The 25,199-nt window shown below is 41.0% G+C and overlaps 2 protein-coding genes across 9 annotated transcripts in view; one reads left to right on the top strand and one right to left on the bottom strand.

Moving 5' to 3' along the window:
- Nucleotides 1-18,276, top strand: part of drosha (drosha ribonuclease III) — a 136,570-nt gene extending 118,294 nt beyond the window's left edge. For all 3 annotated transcript variants that reach the window (XM_085419187.1, XM_085419186.1, XM_085419188.1), the window contains 3 exons: nucleotides 1,315-1,407; nucleotides 2,397-2,443; nucleotides 17,633-18,276. In XM_085419187.1, the coding sequence (XP_085275313.1) occupies nucleotides 1,315-1,407; nucleotides 2,397-2,443; nucleotides 17,633-17,763 (271 nt within the window). In that variant the 3' untranslated portion in view covers nucleotides 17,764-18,276. The remainder of the gene's footprint in view (nucleotides 1-1,314; nucleotides 1,408-2,396; nucleotides 2,444-17,632) is intronic.
- Nucleotides 18,277-20,170: 1,894 nt separating this feature from the next.
- Nucleotides 20,171-25,199, bottom strand: part of LOC146662510 (cadherin-10-like) — a 78,977-nt gene continuing 73,948 nt past the window's right edge. For all 6 annotated transcript variants that reach the window (XM_085419183.1, XM_085419181.1, XM_085419182.1 and 3 more), the window contains one exon: nucleotides 20,171-24,529. In XM_085419183.1, coding sequence (XP_085275309.1) covers nucleotides 24,027-24,529 — 503 coding nt within the window. In that variant the 3' untranslated portion in view covers nucleotides 20,171-24,026. The remainder of the gene's footprint in view (nucleotides 24,530-25,199) is intronic.

The following is a 25,199-nucleotide window of genomic DNA, read 5'->3' as shown; positions in this document are numbered from 1 at the left end:
CCGGTAATATTGAGCATTCCTTTGACCACCTCGTGAGATGACCTGACCCCTGTTGGTCGATAAGCCAGACTCATACAACTTTCATAGCATTTCATAGAGCAGTTGTTCGGCGTCGAATCTGTCTTGCTGTCGGTCTTCGAAGTCTGCGGGATTTGTTTACAAGCGTCAAGGGTAGAGAAACACAGAGTGAGACTAGGGTGTGAGTTGGAAAGAAAGAGACTAAATTACCAAAAGAGGCAGGAAAGGACAGGGAAAAAAAGGAGAAGGAAAGGAGTTAATGTACCGAGCCCCCTGCTAAAGGTTCCCTGGTGAATGTGCCTGGCTGATGACAGATCGACACCTCAACCCCGCGCTCTATCACTTTCCTGTACATCTCGACACACCAGGGAGCGCACATATACACCCATCTCGCACTGTACAGAAAGTGGCCCCAGTCTGGAAGTAGCTTTTAGCATGAACGCAGCGCCAACGACTTCCCGACGGCCCCGTAGATTTCCCTTTTATTCCGTCTCCTTTTGTGTTATTTTAGCGCCGCGATAATTCCAAGTGACACGCTCTCCCCGTCGAGATTTGGCTAAAGCAGCGCACGCAGGAGTCTTATTTGCTCGGCACATGCTATGCGCTTCTTCATTTGTAAGCGAGAAAGGGGGCTGAATTATTGATAAAGTGTCATAAGTGACCACGTTGCATTAAAAATGGATTTGCTCTCCTGAAATAAGTAAATTGTCTGTGAATAATTTAGGTGACTCACAGCTTGGGTCTGAGATGTTTATGCTAATGTTAACATTTCAAACAACTGTCTTGTACACATGTCCCTGCAGAAATAAAACAAAGTCAACATCTGGCTCCTTCTTCTTCTTCTTCTTCTTTTTTAAATGAGGTACATCTGTAAATTACTTCAGTGATAGTCTCTTGTCATCTCTCCCTCTTTAGCGTTTTCATTGTTTACCCTTCTAGCGCGCCAAAGACTCGCAGGTCTCTCAAAGACTGTTGTCACTCTTTTATTTCAGTTCCTCTCTCAACGTGTCACTTATTTATTTATTTATTTATTTATTTCCCCACATTCCTCTTCAGATCTAGGTGTCAGAAGATGAGTGCGGGGACTTTGGGAGGCTTTAAAAATTGTTTATGTGTCCCTCAGATGGATTGTGTGTCTTCTCAAAGAGCGCTCTTTAGTCGAATTACATTTGTTCCAATTCAAAACTTCTTTTTTTTTTGTATTTCTCTGAAGGACTGTGTCCCCGAGTGTCCTTGTGCTTCTCTTTTTCTTATTATTCCTAAACTCTGCCCTCCTTCCTCTGTTGAATTTTGCAGGACCTTGCAGACGGTGGGGCCGTCGCACGCGCGCATTTACACCGTCGCCGTGTATTTCAAAGGAGAGCGAATCGGCTGTGGCAAAGGCCCAAGGTGAGTAAGATGGTACAATATAATAAGACACAAACAAGACAAGGCGTTCTCCTTCTCAATGCACCGCTAATGGGCTCCAGAATAATGGCTGCACTTTATTGATGGTGTTTATTATAGCAATTAAGCTCTGGCTGGCGTATTTTATTGCGAGAGACATTATGCAGCATGAAAGTTGAATCGATCCGTTATTGATCCGATGTAAATTCTGTTATGGAAATATCACTTTTTGCCGAGGAGAGCTTGACGAGGCGGCGCTGCTGCTGGGGCTGTGTTTAGGTCTACCTGAGCTATTGTGTTCACACATATCTATTTATTTTTATTATAACCCCCCCTTCAGTGTTGAGTTACACACCTTTTGTGTGTGTTCGCATATTCATGCTTTTGTAAAGTAAAGAAAGTGAATCTCTGCGCCGAGGCCTTTTCAGGGTTGGAGGGGTTGACGATAAAGCTGCAGCTGAGCCTGCGAGAAATGAAACCTAAATCCATCAAACATCTTTCGCCCTTCCCCCCACACACACACATGTGAAAATCCCCTCCTCGACCCCCTACTTGAAACCGCTCTCTCTTGCACTAAGCTGGCGATAAGTTTGTCCCTTCCACAGAATCTTTGGCAGCTTACTGTTTTTGTATTTACATGACTTAAGCTCCCAGCCACCTCCACTGCTGGGCTATGATCACACACCACATAATATATAAGGAGGGGATGGTGAATTGCAGGAGTAAACAGTGCCCAGCGTAGAGCCGCCGATAGGCTTACCTTTTGGAAATGCGTGCACCGTGTTACCTGAGATTGTTAGCGAAGAAGGGCTCCTTGGAAAACAAATATAATGCACTTTTGATAATCCTCTCAATATTGGTTGTGGGGTATTTTTCTCTTCTTCTTCTTTTTTGACAGGAATTCAAAAAAAAGGACATTTTAAATATGCTAAAGACCTTTTTCTCTCTCTTTCTCTGTCTCCTTTTCTTTAAAAAAAAAATTTCTAATCTAGCATCCAACAGGCAGAAATGGGAGCTGCGATGGATGCGCTCGAAAAATGTGAGTTGTTCGGCAACAAAGACCTCTCCTCGCCACACACACATAAACGTTTTCACACTTTAAGCCCTTCACATGCTTTGCCTCAGTGTTGAATATTAGCTTTGGCTGTACAGTATGCAAGATGGCTGGCAGAGAGCTGTGGCCTGACCAGCCGGTTGGCTGCAACATATAGGACATTAGGTTGTTTGAAGTGCTAGCCCAGAGCACAGGCATGGGGCCTAGCCAGAGATGGAGAAGCAATAAAACAAAGACGGGGGAAGCTAAGCATCCTCGACCACGTCGATCATCCCCGGGGGACAGCGGCAAGTTTGTTTCGAGAGCCACGCAAAGTTTGCATTTTTAAAAAAATGTTGTTTTCAAGCGCTTTTTAGAGACCACGAGAGCGAGGCTGCACACTCTGCTCCGCTCTCTTATGCTCAGCGCTCCTCTTCAGATTTGAAGGAGTGCAGCTGACGCGTCCCCCTACGTGCTGCTTCACTCCTTGGCTGTTTTCCATCTTGTCATTGTCTTTTCATCAAACGCCACTTAAGGAAAATAGGTAACGTCTCATTCGCTGCTAAGTAAAAAATACAATTACACGGCTCTCAGAAACACATCCACGAGCCTCTTCCAACACCTCCAATTTGCTTCCTATACTCTGCATACGTACGTGGGCATAATAACCTCCATTAAACTGAGAGTGGAAAGAGTTTGGTTGTAATGTTTGGACCAGGTTCAGTTGCTATCTGTGTGACCACATTAATCAAATGTACAATTTGTTCTTTACTCAACTAATTAGCTGGAGGTGAACACAAATGGCTTTGTTGGAACAGGCCTGTGGAACTTGCAGAGGGCAGAAAGGTCAAACTTTGATTTCATTTGGCTTCTAAATGAGGCCTCCAGCCACTTGTGATTGATACTGTTTGCGCACCCATGCTTTATCTTTTTATGAAACATTAGCATTAGTGTGTTATTATTTAAAGCCGCTCTCTCAGCCTCCCTCTCTCCCTCTGCTTTTGGCTCCCTTTTTCCCTCGCCTCCCTCCCTCCTTATCAGGGGGCGTAGTTCAGAGCACACAGTCTCTCTCCTGTGTCATCCTCCCTCCCTTAATTCCACCCGTTTCCTCTCCCCAGTGTACACCTCTGTCACCATGATTGATAGATGCTCATTCCTAGTAAATGAACATTTCCCCCCTCATAAATTGCTGTTTCATGTGACTAGATTAGCAATGCCTTTTAAAAGGTCAGGTAATTTAAAATCATCTCTCCAAGTCTTCCTTCCTTTGGCGCAAAAAAAAGCTTCCAGTTCTAGAGCTTTGTTTGACTTTGCGCCGTCACTTCATTTAAACCCACTAATTTACAAGTCAGCCGTCAGCTTGATGTACTCTCTGCTCACACCCAACCTGTCTGTTATGTTACTCTGAGCAGTTTTTAAGAACATTTACAGAACTCTGCAGAGATCTTGAGCCACCTCTCTTTATATTTTGTTTGCAAAATGGCATGGAATATTTGTGTGTTTTCCTGTTTGAGCATGATTTTACAGCATCATCAGTGTGTTTGGGATCTTTTTCATGCCGAAACACAAAGCTGTTGCCAATCAAATGCTTTCCATATGCTATTGAACGGTGGATCAAAATCTGATTGTTCTTTGTCGTGCTCATAATTTCATTAGTTTTGACAAAAGCCCAACACCACTGGCTGAAACGCAGGCCCAAACCAAGCGGTCCCCGACCCCCAGGCCACGGCCCGGTACCGGTCCGTGAGTCGTTTGGTACCAGGGCGCAAGAGTTGAGGCTCAGGTGTGAAATTTATGGTTTTCAGGGTTTTTATCGCTAACTCGGTTTCCCTGGGTCTTTTCCCGTGTTGTAGTTGCGTGTCTTATTTTGAAAGAAATATTTACGCGTTACCATAGTAACCAGAGAGCATTAAGGGGCGGAGAGGAGGATGTTACTCTCAATGTTGTTGGTGCATTTCAGGAGGGCGCTGCTAATAAAGTTATTAGTTATTAGACCATCACTCCATCAGACCTGTTTCCACTGATTTTCACTCCAGCTCTTGTGTAATTTGGCATACCTCAGTCTTTTCTCTCTGCTTCCTTTCCTTAAGAATGACTTTGTGACATTCTGATGTACATTCTGAATCGTTTCTCATTTCTTAAGGACATGACTTTCAGCTACTGCTCATCTGCAGTAGATGGGTTTTTTTATGCCTGCCGCTTCTTCTTTTGTCCTCCACTTGTCAAGTTTCTACAAATTTTTTTGCTGCGATATGCCAAGTTTTTAGCTAATAGCTCTTCAGGAATCACCTTGTTGGTACAAAAATACTATTTTATGCCTGTCAAACTGTGTTATCTTTGGTATTTTTCAGAGATTCAGCTAAAGAAATGGGAACAAATTGTGTTTTTGTGACAGGCTGGTAGTAACAAAGTGCCTAAAGATAAAATTTAAAATGGGTTCTTTGCTAAGTTCGCTGTTATGCGTACACAAAAAACATTCCTGTGAAAGTGGTCAGGTACAAGGCCTGGACTGAAAATAAGTGAAAAAGCTGCCAATGTCTAAAGAAACCCTGAAGAACTGTTGCTCAAAGCAGAAGAAGCTCAGGCTCGAGACTTTTGCACAGCACTGTCGATAATGGCTGCGTTACAGGGAGGTATTCTTAATTAATTGTAGTCGTTTAAGACACGAGTTGTGAGAACTAATGTTGATGAAATGGTTTTAAAAGACCATGAATAATGAAAATCCTTGCAGTTAAACCTGCCTGTAAAAACTTCAGTGAACTGTTGCCTGTTTTTAGTCCAATCGCTTCCATCTTTCACAGATAAGCCTCATTAATTAAAGGTCATATTTATTTCAAATGAAATACAGTGTGCTGATCATTCCTTATTATTCATAACTTAGTGTTCAGGCTTAAAGGAATGGTATTGGAAATCATAGAGAAAATTCATTAATTCCATTGTTGAACATCTTTTTGTTAAGCTAAATATGCAAGGTCAGTCAGCAGGGTTCAAACACACTTTGAAGGATTTGTGTGTCTCCTGACCATGAGCTTATATAATGAGACTGGAGCTCATCTGCTGCAGAACCGCCTGACGCATCAACTCCTATTGGAGCCGCATTGTCTCTCATGTGATTGTCAAGAGCCTCGCTTCATTTGTTCGCATAGCAAGACTAATCAAGGACATTAGCCCCGGTGTCATGTAATTCGTCATTGATTGTCTTATTGGCCCTCAGTGCAGTACTAGCTTACACCATTACTCCTCGTGTACAACAGTCCTACCTTGTGTTACTCTCGGATCGAAAACAACTCGACGCAACGTGTCAGGATTCATTTCCATGTTTTATTTAAAGCCTCCTCGAGTATCAGCAGCACTTTGAGCAGGATTGAACTTTTTGTTTCTGCTGCAGAGCTTTTCCTGCCTGACAGAATCCGCGGCTCCAGCGGTGTCAGAGAGGTGAGAGACATGGCTGTGTTCAGTCAGACAGCTCAGAGCTCATTAAAGAGACCGGGCCCCAATATTTGGTGTGTGTGCTGTCTGTAGCTGATCCGCTGGTGGCTCAGCTGATTCACATTTCATTATTTGATGGCCCGCGTTTTGACAGTCTCCTGCCTGTGTCTGTCAAGGTAGAATTAAATGTTAACCAAGGCCCAGACTGGAAGAAACATGAGTGCAAACAAATCGAGCTGAGAGCAGCCAGGTAGGCGAACGAAATCGATGTGAGGAAGGCGAGAAAGAAGGAGCCGGTGGTGCAGTGTTTCTGAGGCCCTGGGGCTCCATGCACCATGCACCGTTAGGTCTTAGGCGACATCAAATATACATGGAAACGGCTTAAGCATTTATCATTCATCCTTACAGATAGTACAGTGTCTGTTTAAAGTCTCCCATCTCTCTATGGCTCAGCCCCTCCCATTCGCTTTTTTTCCCAGCTTCCTCACAGCTGCTTGTTTCTCAAACAATACGGTATCTGTTAAATAAGAGTAGGAGCCTCAATCTGCCTAGTAGCTGGAAGGGGAGCTGCATTCTTTCTTTAGCTCTCTCTAAAACCCTTAATCTCTTGATAAAAGCACTGGATGGAAAGAGGCAAAGTAAAGTACAGTATGCAGGATCTCCATTCACTGGCTTGAATCTTTTGTTTGGCCTTTGGCACGATGGGAAAATCCCTTCATCAGCACCGCTATACAGGCACACTATTGGCTTGTTGACTGATGTTGTGCGTGTGAGCTGTAGGTGATGGACTCGGTCTATTGTGCCTGAGCTGAACGGTGATAGACCAGTGTATGTTCTTGAGCTCTTAGACGGGAGCTGATCTCTCATCACAGATTCTACCTCCAGCTGTTTATATTTAAAAAAGGAAGCCAGTGCAGAAGTGCTTTAAAGCTGCATTTTTCTCTAATGACCAGCAGAGGGTGACTCCTTTAGGTAAGTCCAGTTCTGTGGAAATCTATGGAGAAACTGCCTCGACACCCTTAGTCTGTGGTGTCAGTAAACATGGTCTCAGTCAGTAGTTTTCTGTCTTATTGAATCATAGGGCGTCAGCGCATTTGAGTTTCAATTTTCTCAATTTTGATATTCGGCCAGTGAAATCACATTTTACTAGAAAGGAAGGAACACAGTCTGGGTTAATTTCCCAAAAGGAAGCTCGGTTGACTTCTTTCTGCAGCATTTCCCTTAGAAATCCTGGGTAGATAAGTGCTGTTGCAAACAGGCATCCGTCCATCATTCCATGACAGGGTCCTCCAGATATCCTTCTACCCAGCAACACACTCCATTTCCTCCTGAGGGATTCCAAGATGTTCCGGGGGTAGACAAGATATATTATCTCCCGATCAGGTTCTGGGGCTACCCCGAGGGTGTCCTTATACACCGGGGATCCTCCGAAAGGAGGCGCCCAGTTGACTTCCTAATCAGATGCCACCTTGAGCAACAGCTCTACTCCAACATCCTCACCTGTTCTCTAAGGATGAGCCCAGCTTCTTGAGAGCAAACTCATTTGCCAGCTTATATTCATGACCTTTCTCTTGCAGTCATTCTCCTATGGTCAAGAGATCTGGTTGAAGTTGGAATATAGATATATGGCTAATATGAAAGCTCCACCTTTTGGCCAGCTCTTTTTACCATGAGCAGTTCACTGTTTTACCTTCCCATCACTCATTAAAAGATCCCAAGATCCTTAAACTATCTCACATGGGGAATCCTATCTCCACCAGTCCGGAGGAGGCACCGAGAGTCGCAGGTGCTGACTGTTATCTTGACTGGTTTGCACTCTGCTGCAAACCAGTGCAGGCTGAAGGTCGATGAATCCAACAGAACTACATCAGATGCTTTCTGAGGCAGCCCGTTCTCACTCCCCAAGGCATAATATAATGACGATTTGTCAAGTCCCGCAGCATTCCTGAGGAACGCTGGGTTCTTATAACTATGCACCGGGTTATGGATTAAATCCAGTAGAATGACGGTCCCGTTATAATGCACGTTCCAGCCATGTATTCCAGCCCTAACCCTAACCTTATTGCTAACCTTAACCAGCATTTTAATGATGTTAGATAGTGTTTTCCAATGCAATTTAAGTAAAACGAAAGTACATGTGTAGATTCATTCCAAACGGTTTTCATTTTTCCTCATTTTTCTGATCTCGTATCTAGTGATGTGTTGGGTTCAATGCAATGAACATTAATGGAATCATAATTTTTGTGTAAGTATATTGGGTGTCTAATGGTGTTCAACTGTAAAAGTTAAAGCCAAGGATAACGGTACAGGTGATGGGCTCAGTCGGCTCTGTCAATTGTGAAGTCGTCTCACAGCCTTAAACTTTGGCTGAATAGTGAATGCTGAAGTGAAAGGACAAAAGAGGGAGCTGATCTCTCATCACAGATTCCACATCCAGCTGCTCGTCTCAGCACTGCTGCTGGTGGGCACAACAGAGCGCGTTGTTGTGCAGGCCCCCCAACTGCCAGTTCTGCACCTGAATCTCAAGACTGCAAACCTCCATCCTTGAGAGAAATTACTATGTTGTCAATTAACAAAAAAGCTGTGCGGAGCGAATGTAATAACACTTTAACCAAAGCTGATCAGCATGCAAAGAGCACCGTTTCTCAAAGGTGCTTTTCTTCAGAACGCCGGACGGCTGAGAATTCACAATATGCTTTTGTGATGCCCAACACAGGCCGAAATGAAAAGGCTTGTGTATCCTTAGCAACCATATTCTTTGACGATTGCTCTTGTGCTGCATGTTAAACAATGTAAATGGCCAAATTTTTATTTATTTTTTTCCTCTCGAGTGGGTTATTCTCAAGTCATCTCCTAGGGAAAAATGCCGCTGATTTCCATATTTTAACTGCAATATGTAGTTTTCTCTCCGAGGCTCACCAAGTGTTGCTTACTCACCGAAAGCATATTGAAATAGACTGTGTGTTTCTGTGTGTTCATGCATGTGTGTGTTTCTTTCAGCATGCTTTTTTTTTTTTTGCTCAGTGTTCTTTCTTCAGGATTTTTTTCCTTCTCTTTTTTTAATAGGATATTGCTGTTATCACACGCTTTCCTCTCTGTTGCCATAATGACAAATTATAGTGTTGCAAGGGGAAGAATACATTATCCTTTTCCATTCACAAGCCGGACACATATTATATGGAAATTGCAGGGGGGGGTTGGCAGTGGCTCATCTGCCATAGTAGGTTCTTGAATTTTGATTACAAGAACTGGTTGAGGACGACCAAAGCACTGCATGGCCTTTACTCGCTCATGGCTAATTCCTCCTGGCAATCAGTTATAGAATTTGATGTTCTGAAGCCCTGGCTAAGGCCAATTATGCTTTATTCCATAAACTGACAGGAAAAAAGAAAACTACTTCACAGCTCTCTAGAGAGCTCAAGGTGACATCTTTAAAATATTTCATATGCCTAAACAACTCTCCAAAGAATTTAAATTAAATTGAAAGGCAACCTAAGCCTCACACGTAGGAGGCTGGAAATCCTTTCAAAACATCTGAATGCACAACACCTTTTCTCTTCTCTTTTTTCAACATTAGAGGGGACATTCTTCAACGTGAAACCCTTTCATGGTTTTCGAATTACTGCTTATCAGCGCCAAAGTGGAGGTTAAAAGCAACACAGATGGTTAATGTGTCCCAGCAACATGTGAGAAACATTTTCACTTGTGCTCCTGTGGTTTATCTTTGCAGCCGTGGTCATGGGTCTGCAGCAGTAGGACGGCAGCTCTTTGCAGAAAACACAAATCCACAGCAGATAGTCGAGTAGTTGTCTAAAACCCTAAGGCGCCATGTTATCAGCTGTGAGTTCACTGTCTGGACAATAGAAATAATTAAATTTTCACATTTATTGGGGGATAATGTACATTATCTACTCATGATACAGCTCCTAAGTATTTAAGACACTGCCGTATTTTCTGTTGTTTGGCTCTGTACTGAAGCACACTGGATTTTTAAATAACATGGTCTGAGGTAAGACAAGAATCCTACAGATGCTTAGAAAGCCTTCAAAGATATTACATCGCTGAATTGCTTAAGTTAAAAAAGCACGAGCCAATCAATGAATACCTCTTCCATCTTTATTACGCAAATCCTAACAGCAGAATCAAAACACTTATTTTGTTTTGTGGTCGGGACCTTCAGAGCAAATGCAGTCTCTGCTAGCAAGCATGCAAATTCAATGAAAATTAGCTATTAAATCCAGATTTTGCATCAGTGGCAGAAACCAATACCTATTAAAATGTAAAAGGTATGTTGTTTGCATGCAGCTCTAGCAAAGTAAACCTTATCAGCAAGCTTGTACCATTTGGGACGTGTTGTTTTAATGTTTAACAAGAGCCTGACGCAAGGCGATGAGACCTATCAAACTATCAAATAAACCATCAAGAAATTGATGTGTTTCTGCTTCCATGTTTGTTATTCTAAAGATGGTCTTGAGATTTCATACTATCATAATTTTAAAAGGTCTTTTGCATTATCTTAAGCAGTAGGAACCATGTAAAAGGGCTGAATTGTAGCTTGATGTTGATGATTCTTGTGTCCATCTTGGGCAAACAGGCTAGGAGAATATTATTTTATATGAAGTTCTTGTTTTTTGAAGACCCAGCAGTGAGAATTTGAAAAACTGTCGTTTTGTTAATGGTGTGTTTAGACCTGCAGCATAGTAAAGTTTTCTATTCAAAGGCACAAATCGACTTGGGGCAAAAGGAGCCGAATATGCATCAGTGCAAGTTCAATATATTTCACCTTTAGTGTTGTGATAGCATATCAGATGAGATTCTCCTGTAGATTGTGGATTTTACTGAGACCACCCACTATCTGCAAGCTTATTGTCGCCCTTTAAAGGAAGCTGAAGGTGTATATTCAACTTTGAGAAAAACAAAATAGAGGACTTGAAGAAAAGTAAGGGAAACTGTAAGATTTCCTTAGAAGTTCTGGAAATATCCTCCCGTGAACCAATTCCAAGTATTGATTGTACTTTGGAAGGAAGTAATTCTTCCATTGGCTGTTAGGGGCTAATAATAGCGGATTTCAAAATGGTCCAGAAACCCATGAGATTAAACTTCACTTCACATTTGTTCTGATGCGCCATAAGACTACTCAGACATCAAGAAAGACCTTAAGAACTACAGTAGATTTTCACCAGATACCTGCAGTTCTTTCCAGTGTCATATTTATAGCTAAAAGTGTTTCTATATTAACTCGTATTTCCAACATGCAGGCTGATGAATAAAAGAATAATCTAAACCTTTTACTGTATCTCCTTTAACCTTCAGCTCAAGTTTATCATGACTTAAATGTGTCTCAGCGTAAATACCAAGTCCTATTCACGAGTTCTGAAAAGACTATAGAAAGCATTTAGAAATGATGTTGTGCATTGTGGTCTCTGGAAATGGAAAGAGTGAAATGCATTAAATTAATGGGTTTTTGCTTCCCTTTTTTCCCCTTAAACATATTTCATCTTCAAACTCTTCGTCTCCTCATTGCATTAGTAATCCAATGCTTCTATCAACAATTCAGGTTTTACATTGGAGAGGCTGTTAGTTATTAAACAGGCTATTCAGTTTGGCCTTAAAATGAACCTGTGACCTCTTTCTGTTCTGTTTGTTCAGAGGCTATTTTACTTGGCGCAGTGGTTGTCCTAACAGTTGGCATAATCTGGCCTAGATGACCTGGTAGACCAGGTATGATTAAACTCAACACACTAGCAAAAAAGAGGTTCATTAAAACTTCATACACCTGGGCCTTGAAATGTAGAAAGTCTTTCACTTGTAGATTGAAAAATGGAAAAAGAAAGTACGGTCTTACATGAAAGGAAAACCATAACCCTTGACTCTTACATTGAGCGGATCTAGTTGCTGTGGAAGGTCGTGGTTTGGGTCCACTTGTCCCCTTTAGAGACAAGATCAATACAGCTCAATACTAAGTTATCCTGAGTGCTCTCCAGATGACAAAGCACATATATCCTGGGATGGGATGCCTTTTATTCATGAGGTACTGGCAGAAAAAAATAAATAGAAGTTGGACACAGCTTCCATAATATCTCCCACTGCTTATAGACTCTGCATTCTGAAACAGCGTGTTGTTTTGGGGTTTGGGAGCTAGCTTGTTCATTCATTACAGGTAAGTTCTCGCTTCTGGCCAACATATTTTTGGGGGGGTTTGGAGCCAGCAAAATGGTTTTAGCTGCCAAAACCCTTAATTAAAGCTTAAAAATGCAGAGCCTGAGGTTACTGGTTACTGGTAATTATGTTCATTTATTCTGTCTGTTAGACTAACTTGGTTTTGTAGCCAGTCTGACTGCTTTGTTTTTGTTACTTCATGTTGGCTTCAGTCCTAGAGATTGGTGGTTGGGAATAAAGGTTCACTGAATGGTTCGAGGATTGTGAAAGTGATCTAAATCAAATGCTGCGACCTTCATAAGTCACACATCCATTCTGTCCAGTTTAACACTTATGGGTGAGTTTGGACTGTTGTTTCTTTTCATCCCGAGGCATAATATACCTAGTTATGACAGATTCTACAAAAGTCTTCCTGTTATGCACAAGGTGTCCTCTGGCATCAAGTGGTAATGGCTCCATTTCCAAGACCTGCAAATTCCACATTAGGAGATTGGAGGGATGGTGCTAAGCTGTGATTGGTGACAAGCCCAAACCTAGCCTAGCTTCAAGATTTGTAAAATCAGTGCTACATTAAAGGAAAAAAAACTCTCTGCAGTTTTTCATCCATTTGTATGAATCCAAATTTATGAAAAATGATAACCTGATACTTGCAAAGTTCGCAGAATTGTACAAAACACACAGAGGACCTTATTTTAATGTCCTGTAAGTACAGGCCATTGTGGCTCCTCTGTTTTCCCTCACAGGCTATCTTTAAAACGTTTGAGGGAAAAGGTATTGGAAGCCCAATTTGCCTGAGTTTGCATGGTCATGATCAGTGACTGGAAAAACTGCACAGTCAAATGTGTGTCTCAGCGAGTAGACACAAACCACCGGGCAGCTGTCATGCATGCTGTTTTAAATTGAAGTTTGCAGTGGGCAGGCACAGTAATGTAAACACTTAATGGGAAATTACCTGAGCAGTGAATATTAAAATTACAAACGGTGCTGCTTGGCATGAAAACTGAGGAAAGTTGCTTCTTTCAAGACGACACTGGTGCACCAAATAAGGTGTTTTCAATATTTTTAAACGAGTCACTGCTCTGTTATGTGCTTAAATCATTTTAACTGAAGGGAAAATGTATTAACAATAAGTAAAATAATCTCTCCTAAGTATGCCAATATGATCTCATTCCAGTTTGTCCAATGTGAGTTTTTGTTAGTACTCTGAGAAGAAGTTAATTACCTTTCTTGAGCAGACAAAATAAACTGTCAGCTGCCACTTTCTGAAATTGTAACAGGCATTTTTTGTCACCTTTGAAAAATCTACTCAAATGTCTGAAACATGAAGAGAAAAAGCTCACGTAAGTAGCTTTAAAAAAGGAATGCATCACTTTTGTTCATTAGCAGTTAACATTTTGATGCTAGCCTCACTAGCTTGACATTGGCCTCTCTTCTTTTAAATTACTTTATTCTCATCTTGATTCTTTGATTCTTATTTTGAATTGTTCCTACAGCTCTTGTGAAATTCCAACCAACACGAAGACATGTTTTTGATTCTTTTTTTTTTAAAGTAACTGATGTTTCAGTTGTTTTTCCCACAACTTTTTCATCTTTCACAACCATCCAAAGCTCCAAGATTGCAAATCCGAAGGAATTTTAATCGATTTTGACTGTCTTTCGTGTCATTTTCAGCACTGGGTGGAAAAAAAATGAACTGGGTATCTGAGGCATGCAAAACTAGTTGCTTCTACTTGCGTGATTTCTGTAACATTATTTATACAGTTATCTTCGTAGTACTTACACAACCTTTGCTACAAAGTTCCTATCCACCATTGCCTGCTGTATTCTTGGGTTGTGTGTAGGGATGGGTATTGATAAGATTTTAACGATTCCGATTCCATTTTCGATTCTGTTTAACGATTCGATTCTTTATCGATTCTCTTATCGATTCTTTTTTTTTTTTTTTTTAAAAAGGAGAACACTAAGGTCGATTAGCTCAGAGCTTTGTTTTATATCTTCTCTTTGAACAAGATAGAAATTTAGGAGTAACATGGCCTTACAAACCCAACAGTGAGATCTTGAGAGATCCAGCCTACGGCTCTTCAATGGGGTGTCACAGGGTCCCCAGGAAAAAAAATTGTAAATGTAAAATAATAAAATAAATATTCTTGTGAGACATATCACATATTGACGGGGTCGGGTTATGTTAAAAAGTATAAATTGTTATACTTTGTTCATTGGTTCAAAGGTACCCCACACTTCTTTTTTTGTTTGCTTGTTTGTTCTGGTGTATTTTTCATTTGAACTGTTACTCTGCCAGAATACTCATATTTACAAGATGGCATTGAACGCCCCATTGGTGTATAAGGAAAACTATTTTGTACATATGTTCCTTGAAGGGGATTGAAGTCGTTCTTTTTTCCACCGCAGCGAAGGGCTAGGAGTAGGAGAGGAGCTGCTGTATGTTTTTGTTATCGAATCGATCTGATTGTGAAATAAAGCATATGCAGTGAGAAAGCAACTCCAGGAGTCATCCCTGCCTTAAAGCTGCAACATTCTTCTGTAGCAATAACAAAGTATAACATAAATTATTCTGTAGCAATTACACAAGAATATCCAGTAATGTCCCTGCCTACAATTAAACACATTCACTTACCAAAAATCGGGGGCATCTGCTGTGGCAAATGGGTGCAAGCCTTTGACCACAAACTTAGACACTGCTCGGTGACATTAGTCTATCCTGGCCTGAAAGGAGACGCTACCGGTAGACTGCAGCGAGAACTGCCAGCGAGCGCCAGCCAGACTCTGTCTGTCTCTCTCATCATGGTCACCTACATGTACAGTAATGGCAGGTCTTGTAATAAGGCAGATTGCGCTAACATAATATGCACTGTTAGTTGATTATTTACCTGCCGCATTAACGGGAGAGGACGTGCAAACGTTAGCGCTGCTGCTGGGTTGAGAGTCACGAGTCCGGAGCGGAATTAAAAACGCGTGTCATCGCGTGTTTTGTGAGCAAATGCTTTTGCATATTCGTAGTGTTTCCTCCCTTAAATGAAATATCTACTTTGCAAGTTGCCCTGTTGTCATCGGTTCTCATAAAGTATAATCAAACTTTTGAGCGTTTGAGCCGCTTAGGCGCCATGTTTCCTGCCAGGTAAATGACGCTCCGCAACGTGGTGACGTCATTCGGGGCGACTGGAATCGATAAGGGAATCGTTTGCAAAAATGGCAAACGATTCCAAGGAATTGAAACAGTGGGAACCGGTTCTCAACAAGAACCGGTTTTCGATACCCATCCCTAGTTGTGTGATCTGCAAAACAAGCCCAAATCTTCACCCCTCCACCACCGTGCTTGACAGTTGGTATTACGTGTTTGTGCTGACATGTTGTGTTTGGGTTTCTCCAAAGTACAGCCAAATACCTCAACTTTGGTCTCATCTGTCCAAAGATTGTTGCAGAAGTCTTGTGGTTTGTTCATGCTGCCATGTTCTCTTTAGACAGAAGGTCCATTCCTTGAAATGCTCTATGACAGCGGTCCCCAACCTTTTTTGCACCACGGACCGGTTGTGTCCGACAATAAGATAAGATAAGATAACCTTTATTAGTCCCACACGTGGGAAATTTGTTTTGTCACAGCAGGAAGTGGACAGTGCAAAAGTTATGAGGCAAAAATTAGAATACAATAAGAATAAATACAGTACACAACTGTACAGAATAGAATAAAATAAAATAAATATACAATAAGATGTATATAGTATTTGTATTCTATTTTTAACTGAGTAAAAATACAACGATGACAGAAAAGATTATTGCACTTAGTATTATTGCATATGTATGGATGTGTGTGCTTGATCAGTTAAAGTCTTTATTATGGAGTCTGACAGCAGTGGGGAGGAAAGACCTGCGAAATCTCTCCGTCCCACACTGTGGGTGCCGCAGTCTCCCACTGATATCCCAATATTTTCACGGCCTGGCCTTTAAGGTGTCGCGGATAAATACACCAAAATAAAACCAGTACCAAAAAAGAAGATTTATTCATAAAACATGTGAAAAGACCCAGGGAAACAGAGTTAACGATAAAAATAATAAAAAAAAATAACAATAAAAACTGCTAAAACCCCTGAAAACCATAAATTTCACACCCGAGGCGCAACTCTCGCGGCCCAGTACCAAAGGACTCCAGTCCGTGGCCTGGGGGTTGGGGACCGCTGTTCTATGAGGCCTTTACTGCAGCCACCTTGAGTTGCTTCATTGAGTTGTACTGGCAGCTCTTTGGACCTCATATTGAGAGTTCATTGAAGTTCATCACTTAGAATTAACTCCAGATCTCTAATCTACTTTGTTTGTCATGAAATAACAAGGGAACAGGCCTCACCTGGCCACAAAAGTGCTTCTCAGTTACTTTAGAGCCTTGAGCCCTTGAGTTAAAGCTGAGAGTCTGCGCTTGAATGACAGCTCAATTGTTTCCTTTATAATCCACTGTGGTGGTGCATAAAGGCAAAAAAGAAAAAAAGCGTCTTTGTCTAAAAACTTCCGAGCCTGAATCTAAGTTGAACCTCTTGCAAATGATATTTTTAATCTCAAAGGTGTTTCTTTCCCTTAAAGGTTAAAAAGTTTAAATTAAAAAAAGGTGTAAACACTTAGTCATTGCAAAATTGATGCAGCAGAATACTTAATAAAATATTCCTTTGTGTATCCGTCACTCGGGCCAGATATATCCGTAATCCCGTATTTGCTGCCGTTAGCCTTTTAAGCACATTCTCCCGAGTACGCCGCCCCCACATTTCACAGCTCTTAATGAAAATATGTGACACAGAAATGTGGAAATCTTGAAACAGAAACCAATTTGCGTCTTGGTGGAGACTTTCACAGAAAGCGGTTCAGAGTGTGTCTCTGATTGACACAAGTCCTGAGCACTTCAGTTGTTGTGGTTCCCACTTCCTGAGCCTGGGCTCCCTGTGTGTTTCACCACATTTGGAGACGACTCGAGCCAAGTTGGCAGCGAGCAGAAAACTCAAATCGAGGCCTCAGAACTTCTCTTTAGAAACTAATGGCTGATGTAGCCAAAGCTGCAGTTTGCTGGTTGAACGCCAAATAGTAGCAGCTTTAAAAGAGGTTTCTAAACGAGCAATTTAATATGAAAGTTTCAAATAGACACAATTTCAAAACGTTAACAGTTTCTTTTGTCTGCTGCTTATATACCTTTAAGCTTGTATCTGTTTTTGTTTGATATTTTTCTTCCTGCTGTCACACTATGCCATCTTATTACAGATCTCATTTTCGAAATGTTCGCTTGTAATTATGTTATCAGATCTCACAGTCATTGTGCTGAAACCAAACAAGGCCTGTCTAATTCCTTGTTACTTCATCATTATTAATGAAATAACAACATGAGGGCAATTTAATTTCAATACAGCCTGCAACATTTTCGCTCATTTGACCTAAGTGACAGCATGACACATGCTATGAAAACCATAGTCAGTGCAATTTGGGAACTAAATTGCTGTCCTCACCCAGTTGGAAACTGACCTTGTCTCCTCACACCTCTGCTTCTGTGTTTCTCTCTCTTTATCTGTTCTCCTTGGTCGACTCCTGTGTTTCCCGCTCTGCCTCTCCCTGTACCAGATAACTTCCCACAGATGGCTCATCAGAAGCGCTTCATCGAGCGGAAATACAGGCAGGAGCTGAAGGAGATGAGACGAGAGCGGGAGCGGCAGGAGAAGGAAACCGAAGACTCGGAAGAGTACAGGAAGTGACAGCGCCTTCTTTGGGACAGCCAATCAGGACCCGGGTCCACATTAGGGAGCCTTCTCTGCAGATGTTGCAGCTGTTCAGGCAAGAGCTAGCAAAACGGAGGTGCCACTAGTTGATCATGAAGATGTAGTAAGGAAGATAGATGGGTTTTAGGTAGGGATCAACTGGGTCAAAGTGACCGTTAGCACAAATATTTGGGGGGAAACTAGCTTTGTGGCCAGTATTTTCAAAGTAAAAGTAGGGCAAAGGGAATTAGAAATGAAGCCTCATGCGTTCATGTTTTATGCTGTTTATCACTCCGGCTCTGTCGAAGGTGGCTTTATGTTGTCTTATGTGTGTGTGTTAAATATAGAGTGGAACCTTTTTAAAAACAAAGCCACAGCAGGACCTCACCGTGTTACTGGCACATGGCAAAAAAACCCATTTTTTAAAATGGAGTAAGAACTGTTAAATAAACCATCAGAGCATCTATTGTAAATAAAGTTTCTGATTCTGGTCCAAAAAGTGAGATTTTCTTATTTATTTTTTTTGTATTAATCGTAATCCCTCCTACTCTGATCTCTAAACCTCTAAAACAGGATGAGTCCGTTATACTCCCTCACTACAGTGTCACCATCTGTCTCACATCTGCCACTCATCCTCTAATAATCAAAATGTGATTCCCCCCCCCCCCTACTCTCTTTTTAACCTCTCTCTAAATCCGATTGGCTGTCTAACAGATCTTAATTATAGATTGTCTAATTAACAATTTCCTCAGCTCAGTAGCCTCTGGATCCAGCTATTTAGCAAAAGCCGTCATATTAATAACTATCTGACGTCTAGAATCGGGTCTTTTATACTGAGATTTATTGTAGATAATAAATATGTACCTGTGAGGATGGTAGCTGTCTAGCTTACTAGCCTGTGGCTGCTGTCACATTTCAGATAAAAGTTACATTTTTCTTCATAACTAGAGGGAAGAAAGTGAAAGTGGTCCACTAGAGCTGCCACACAGCTGTCTGTCAAACAATGTTATTCTGAAAGAGAAAACCTCACAGCAGCTGATTTTAGAGAGATTTGAATGTTTTATGTAAATAGTAAGAACTTCTGCCAATAATTTATCTTACTGAGCATTTTTGGCTCATGGAAAACACAACTAAAAATTAATCATTTTCTCATTCTTAAAGGTTAAGGCTGTTCTGAATTTGTTCATATGCACAATTTGTGAATGAGGCCGGTTGTCATGGCTACACATTAACGACCAACAACTACAAATCTATTTTAAGTCAGACCGGGAGCACCGTACTTCACAACTCAAAGGCAACTGAGGTTTTATTGATAAAAGGAACAAATAGGTGCAAATAATACAAATGATATTTTTATTGTTTATTAAAACTCTCCAATACGCTTTTTCTTTCTGACCCTTGTTCTGCTGTAACAGGTGAATTTCCCCAGTGTGGGATTAATAACGTCTGCTGTATCTAAGACACAAGGCAAATAAGTTTTAAATGACAGAAATCAAATTACTGTAATAGCGTCGAGTAACGTAATTTAAAAAATGTTTATCGTGTATACTTTAAAATGTGTTTAGATGTCAGGTGTCTTCGGTGTTGATGATGATTGCACAGTACATATTATACATCACTCTGCTGCCTACAGCCACATTAAAGTGAATGTTAATTTTTTACACCTCAATGGTAAAAGGCTGATGGGATATTGTATTCACCCCGCCGGGCAGTCAGCGTTGACCCCCAACATTATGAAGACGATTGCACGATTTAAAATCGGTACCATAGGTGAATCTTCAAATCTCACAAGAGGGCAAGTTTTCAGAAGTTTCCCAAGTCTCTCTCATTTTGCAGTTAAATCACCATCCTGTAGTAACTTCAGCACTATTTGTGGAGGAGTTTCTTGTTCAGACTCATGAGTCGTCTGGTTAGACTCTGAAAGCAATTAATGTCAGTTTGTATGTAGACAACAACAGATTTGCAACAAATAGGAAAAGATTTGTGATTTTCACTGATTTGTCTGAGTTAATCTCTGTATTGTCACAAGCAGATTGCATGTAATTAATGACTTGAACCCATTTAATCGCAAACTGATAGCAGACTGACTTTCGTCTCATTGGTGTTTTATCGATTTCCCCATACACCAAAGTTGCTTTGAGGAGAACAGCTTACTGACAAGTGAAGTGACCTTGTTAAAGGCAACAAGATCGCGTGTATCTGTAGCATTAGTGTAATCGCTCTAGCTTTTTTCTTACTTGAGTGTATTACAGTTGTTCCTGCCTTCGCTATCGGGAGAAAGAGGACATCAGCATCACCATCTACAGTAGCTGCCTCGGGTTAAAAAAATGCCTCACGTTGCACCTTGAGACACACAAATCTGTGAAATATTCTGGAAGAAAACCTCATAAAGAGAAACGAGTGGTTGATTTTAAAGATATTTAATTGTGTCATATAAATATTCAGTACAAAATATCACGGTTTACAAAGCAGATTGATGGATGGCCAATGATGCAGGGCCCCTTACAAGTACCACGACCTCTCAAATTGTTTCTACATTGACAGAACTGCTCAATCACATTGTCACCAACATAATATAGCGTAGTAGAGTTGAGCCCCGAGAGCGACCATGTCTACACATCAACAACCACAGATCTATTTTATCTGGAGAAAGAGGACATCAGTGTCACCATCTAGTTGCCTCAGCTTTAAGGGGAAAAAAAAATGATGTGGCAGCATGGTTTGTTTGGACGTGTAATGTTTTCGACGACTTTAACTGAGCCCGGAGCCAACGCTTGTAGACAATTACACTCGCCGTAGGAAAACACAAGTACGGCTTCGTGATGGCGATATGCTGACATCCTGTATGAAGACAGAAAACTGTGACGACTGAAGGGGAAAAAATGGTTTTGGTGAGTGCTGCTGTCATGTTGACTTTCATTTGAGACCTCGCATTGCACCTTGAGGTGGAAAAGCAGTTTTCTTATAGTGAAGGGTCTTTAAACCCATTAAATGCTTATCATAGCAACATTACCACAGTCTGAAATGGCCACTTACACAACAGGAGCTCCAGCAACAAGCTAATAAACAAAACAAGGCAGCCAAGAAATAGAAAAGAGAACTCGTGTATATGATATAAAGAATTTTCCAACCACTGTGCAATCAGCTGGCTCGTGATAGAGGGGGAAAAAGTAGCACTATGGCAATTATGCCATTGTGTTTTGTTATTACTGTTTCAAATGTCTGATAAATGTCAGCCTCTTCACTGGTTGGCCTTTTGCTAAAGTGAGGGCAGAGCTTGTTTTAGCTGGCCTTTTTTTTTTTTTTTTCTTTTGATATCATTGTGCCCTCCTGGTTTAGACATTTTTCTCTGTTTCACAGCTGTGTGTTTGTAGTTAGGCAGCTCTTAAAGTAATTTCCCAATTTTGCTGTGGTAGAGATCATTTTCACAAGTTTCCTCCTACTTTTGAAAAATTAAACCTTTGTGATCTTGCTGCAGGATAATGTTTTGACCTTCTCTCTGAGCCGAGGACACACCTCTGGGCTTAAGAACCTAATTCCACACCACTCAAAGGTCAGGTGCCCCTTGATAAGCATGTTTATGGAAAGGGCTGTTAGTCCCACAGGAAATCAGTTGGGTAAAGCCTGAACATTTGAACCAGCTTCATGTTCAGCACTACATACAGTACACGTAGTGAAGGGCAAAGGAAGAGACTAAAATAATGGAAGGGTTTTTTTAAAGGAAAATACTGGTGTTCTTTGCTTTTTGGCACATTTCTATTACTGTACTGCTATGTTACATTATTATACATTCTACAGTGCAGGACAGAGCCCTTCTCAGGACACAAAATCTTAGCTAAATAGTGTTTAAGGTAGGTAGTGTGACACATTTATCACTCTTTTGCAAAAGAGTGACCGCCCTATTTTTTTAAGGGCTCTGGACGTATATTTCCCATTCATCTTCTTCAATGATCTTTCATAAAATTAATACACGATAAAAAGTTTTAAGCCTTGAACCTAGCCAGTCAGCCAGTAAAGTGTACCATGAACATAAAAACATTTGATTTGGAGAAAAAAAGAATTATAATAAATAAAAATAGGGGGAAAGATCACTACAAAAATTATCAAATTTAATTGTTTTTGTTAATACAGTGTTGTATAATAACATTTTTGAATATATTGGTTGCTTGTGTTTTGTGTGTGTAGTAAAGTAAAGCCTACTTATCGATAAAGTGTTTTATCCTGACTGCCATCACCTCTTTACAATTGTTAGCAACACTTAACGGGAAAAAAGTTATTGTCTGGCTAAAATCAAAAGTGACATTTAAATAGTTACTAAAAGTCTCAGTAAAGAGTAGAGCTAGCAACTGTTTGTTAATAGAGCAAAAAATGCTATTAGCTAAACAGAATGGATGAACAGCTAGCTAAAATTATAAATACAGCAGTGCTGAATTTTTTTTGTTTGGTCTGTTAACAGTACAAAACAACTGATAGCACAACATAATAGCAATACAGAAAACAGTAGCTAGTTGAAACTATGGACAAAGCACAGTGGGCTTTTTTTGGTTGAAGTGTAGTTAGTAGCCATGTTGTCAGCTAGCACTATGAATTAACATAGTAGCAAGGTGAAAGACTGGAAAACCATCAAGTGTTAGCTAACGGTACAAAGAAAGTTGTTAGCTTAAAGGATAGTTGGCTGACATTAGGTATTAATATAATGCATTTTTCGCTTAAGTACAGTTAACAGTTAAATTATTAGCTAACAACAGTTAGCAAAAAGAAGACTGGGGATATGTCAAATGAAAAAGGATGAAAACCACTGATTTAGCCTTTTATTTTTCCTTAGTGAGAAGAGAATGAAGTCTGTGGAAGCATTTTGCTGTTTTCTTTTTGTGTGTCTGTGTTTATTTTGCGGGGTTTTTTTTTTTTGCTCTTTTTCTTTAAATTTAAGGCAACTTTCTTGATTCGTTTCATGAGCTATGACGCTTTGCATGAAGATGTAAAGCTTCACATTAATGCAGACTTATTTCTTTAGGCTCCAGTCAATATGTCCCTATTGTTTTTGCTGCTTACATTGATTCAAGTGCTACCTTTCCTTTCACTCTCTCTTGAACAGATAAAATGAGCCATTTAAGGGAAGAAAATAAAATTGCATAATGAATTTTAATGGTAACTGTCCACAAGATGTTTAACCTAATCTAATTTAATGCTGTAATTTCAGGCTCGGTGGCATCCTCTCAGCATCTTCCAACTCTGTGTTTCTGAAGTGAAGTGAGCAAAAAGGTCCAACAAGACCAGTATTTTCCCCCTAACTGAGCCCGATACATGTTAGACTTGTGGGTTTTCATTGCAGCATAGAAAATAACACTATTCTGTGCACTTCATATTTCACCCTGCACAGAGAAAAAAAAGACTGCTGACAACATTCAGCTCAATAAGGAAATATTTGGTATTTCAGCCCACCTCACAGCAAATGCTTTAAGCCGTGTGGTGATGAAAATCAAATACTGTAAAAATGATAAACCAGTGTGTTTGCAGGTGTTTGTAGTAGCAGTCCTTTACCACCGCTTTATATAACCATTAAAGAACAACCACCACTTTTCAACACCTGCCACAACTAACTCAAAATTTGATGTTGTATATCTCCCCCACCTTGTGTGGAACCATATTTTTCATTTTCTTGTGGCTCAAACTCAAACTGTGGCTAAGTGTTTATAGTGAGGCAGCCATTGCTGAAAGAGGGGATTGTTTGGAAGATAGAAATCCCTAGAAAAACAAAACAACTGTACAGCGTATTGTATCATATTACCGTACATACACAAGCTAAGATAGAACTCACAATATGCAGCATGTTTTTGTCCCAGAAACACTGAAAAATACATAGGCATATCTGTTGGTTTACAAAACTGCTTGTTGAAGTGTCCGTCACAGGCAGCTTTGGAGAAAAAAGAAACAAAAAAATATCGGTATAGATATATTTGGGCCTCATGTACACCCCATATACACACACAAAAACCAAAAAGTCTTGACACAAAGTCTGTTTTAACTGCCCTCGCAAAAACGCAACTAACACTGACTGGACACACAAAGCCTACGTCTGGTCACCGGAGGGGACAACTGAACGGTGATCGAAGGCGGTGAAAGAGCACTCGGACAGACGGCGCTCGTTTCTCCGTCCTTTCGACATTTCACTCGCCACACGTGCACCAGAACCCTCCGGATGTTTTCAACATGTGTTTGGGATTTTTGTTTTTTCTCCTTGTCTGTGTGCCAGGTTCTCGTTAGGAATCCCTGTCGCTGTCGTCGCCCCCGTACAGGTCCGCTAGTTTCTTAAACCGGGGTCCCCACTCGCTCAGGTAGTTGTAGTCCTGGTCACTCTCAGTGGTCACTGACTCGAGCGAGCTGAGGGACTCCGCTACAGAGCCGTTCCCCTCGTAGGCGTAGGTGGCCAGGGAATCGTAAGGCGGCGCCGTCGGGTCGCTGTCGTTGTCCTGGAGCCTCTGGTTGATGAAGTCTCTCACGTCCCCGTTATTGTCCCGAGTTGGGGGCAGCACAGGCCGTCGGATCGGAGGGTAGAAGGCCTCGGGGACGATGTCTCTCCTCTGTTTGCTCTCCTCGATGGCCTCCGGGTTGCGCAGTGTGCCGATATCAAAGGCCTGGGTGTCCTCCTCTCCGCCCCCTTCGTCATTGTAGCTGACGACGTTGTCCCTGACATCCTCTTTGGAGATGATCAGAGGCTCCTTCTTCCTCTGCCTCCTCAGGGCAGCAAACAGCACCACGATCACTGTGTGGAGAACAAAAACAAAGAGAACAAATAGGAGAGTTTGGTGACTTTTGCTGTTGTTTCTGTGCTCTCTCTCCTTGTTCTGAAGGCCAGTGACTGTCCTGGGGGAATTGTTGATGTTGTGTGAGTGTGCACTGATGTTCAGGGACTTTGTCTGACTTTGTAAAGCAGGCACTGCTACCACAAGGATGCATTATGCATCTCTCGCTCCTCAGGGCCGCTGCTGCTTAAGAACATAAAGGAACCCCCTTTAAGAACATAGCAGAATACATTACGCGCTAAAAATGCAACCTCTGTACCATTAAGAAACATTATGACATTCAAGGGATGGTGTGAGGGTTACTTTTATTCTTTAAGTATTCAATTGGTGTTAAACAACTCAGGGTTGTTTAAGCGTTATTTTTGAAAGAAGTTCAAATTTCAGCAAGTTGAGACAGTCTCCTTGTCATTTTTTATCATTAATTATGATATTTTTATATCTTTTATGTTTTCCTTGGATTTGTCTTACGTTCCTGGTGACATACGCTCTAACCATAAGGTCTTATAAAAGATAGCTACTGTGACAACCCCTATATTTTTGTGACGATCTTCTTTTGAAACTGCAAATGAGCGTTTTCACTATTGCTTTCTTGTTGTTTTAAAATTGGATATCATGAGCAAGGATCAGACT

Source organism: Rhamphochromis longiceps, linkage group LG9, assembly GCF_057381845.1.
Source record: "Rhamphochromis longiceps isolate RC_006_pf linkage group LG9, R_longiceps_female_GT1.1, whole genome shotgun sequence".
Classification (NCBI taxonomy): domain Eukaryota; kingdom Metazoa; phylum Chordata; class Actinopteri; order Cichliformes; family Cichlidae; genus Rhamphochromis; species Rhamphochromis longiceps.
Note: the sequence above shows the minus strand (reverse complement) of the source record. Positions and strands in the feature narration are given on the sequence as shown.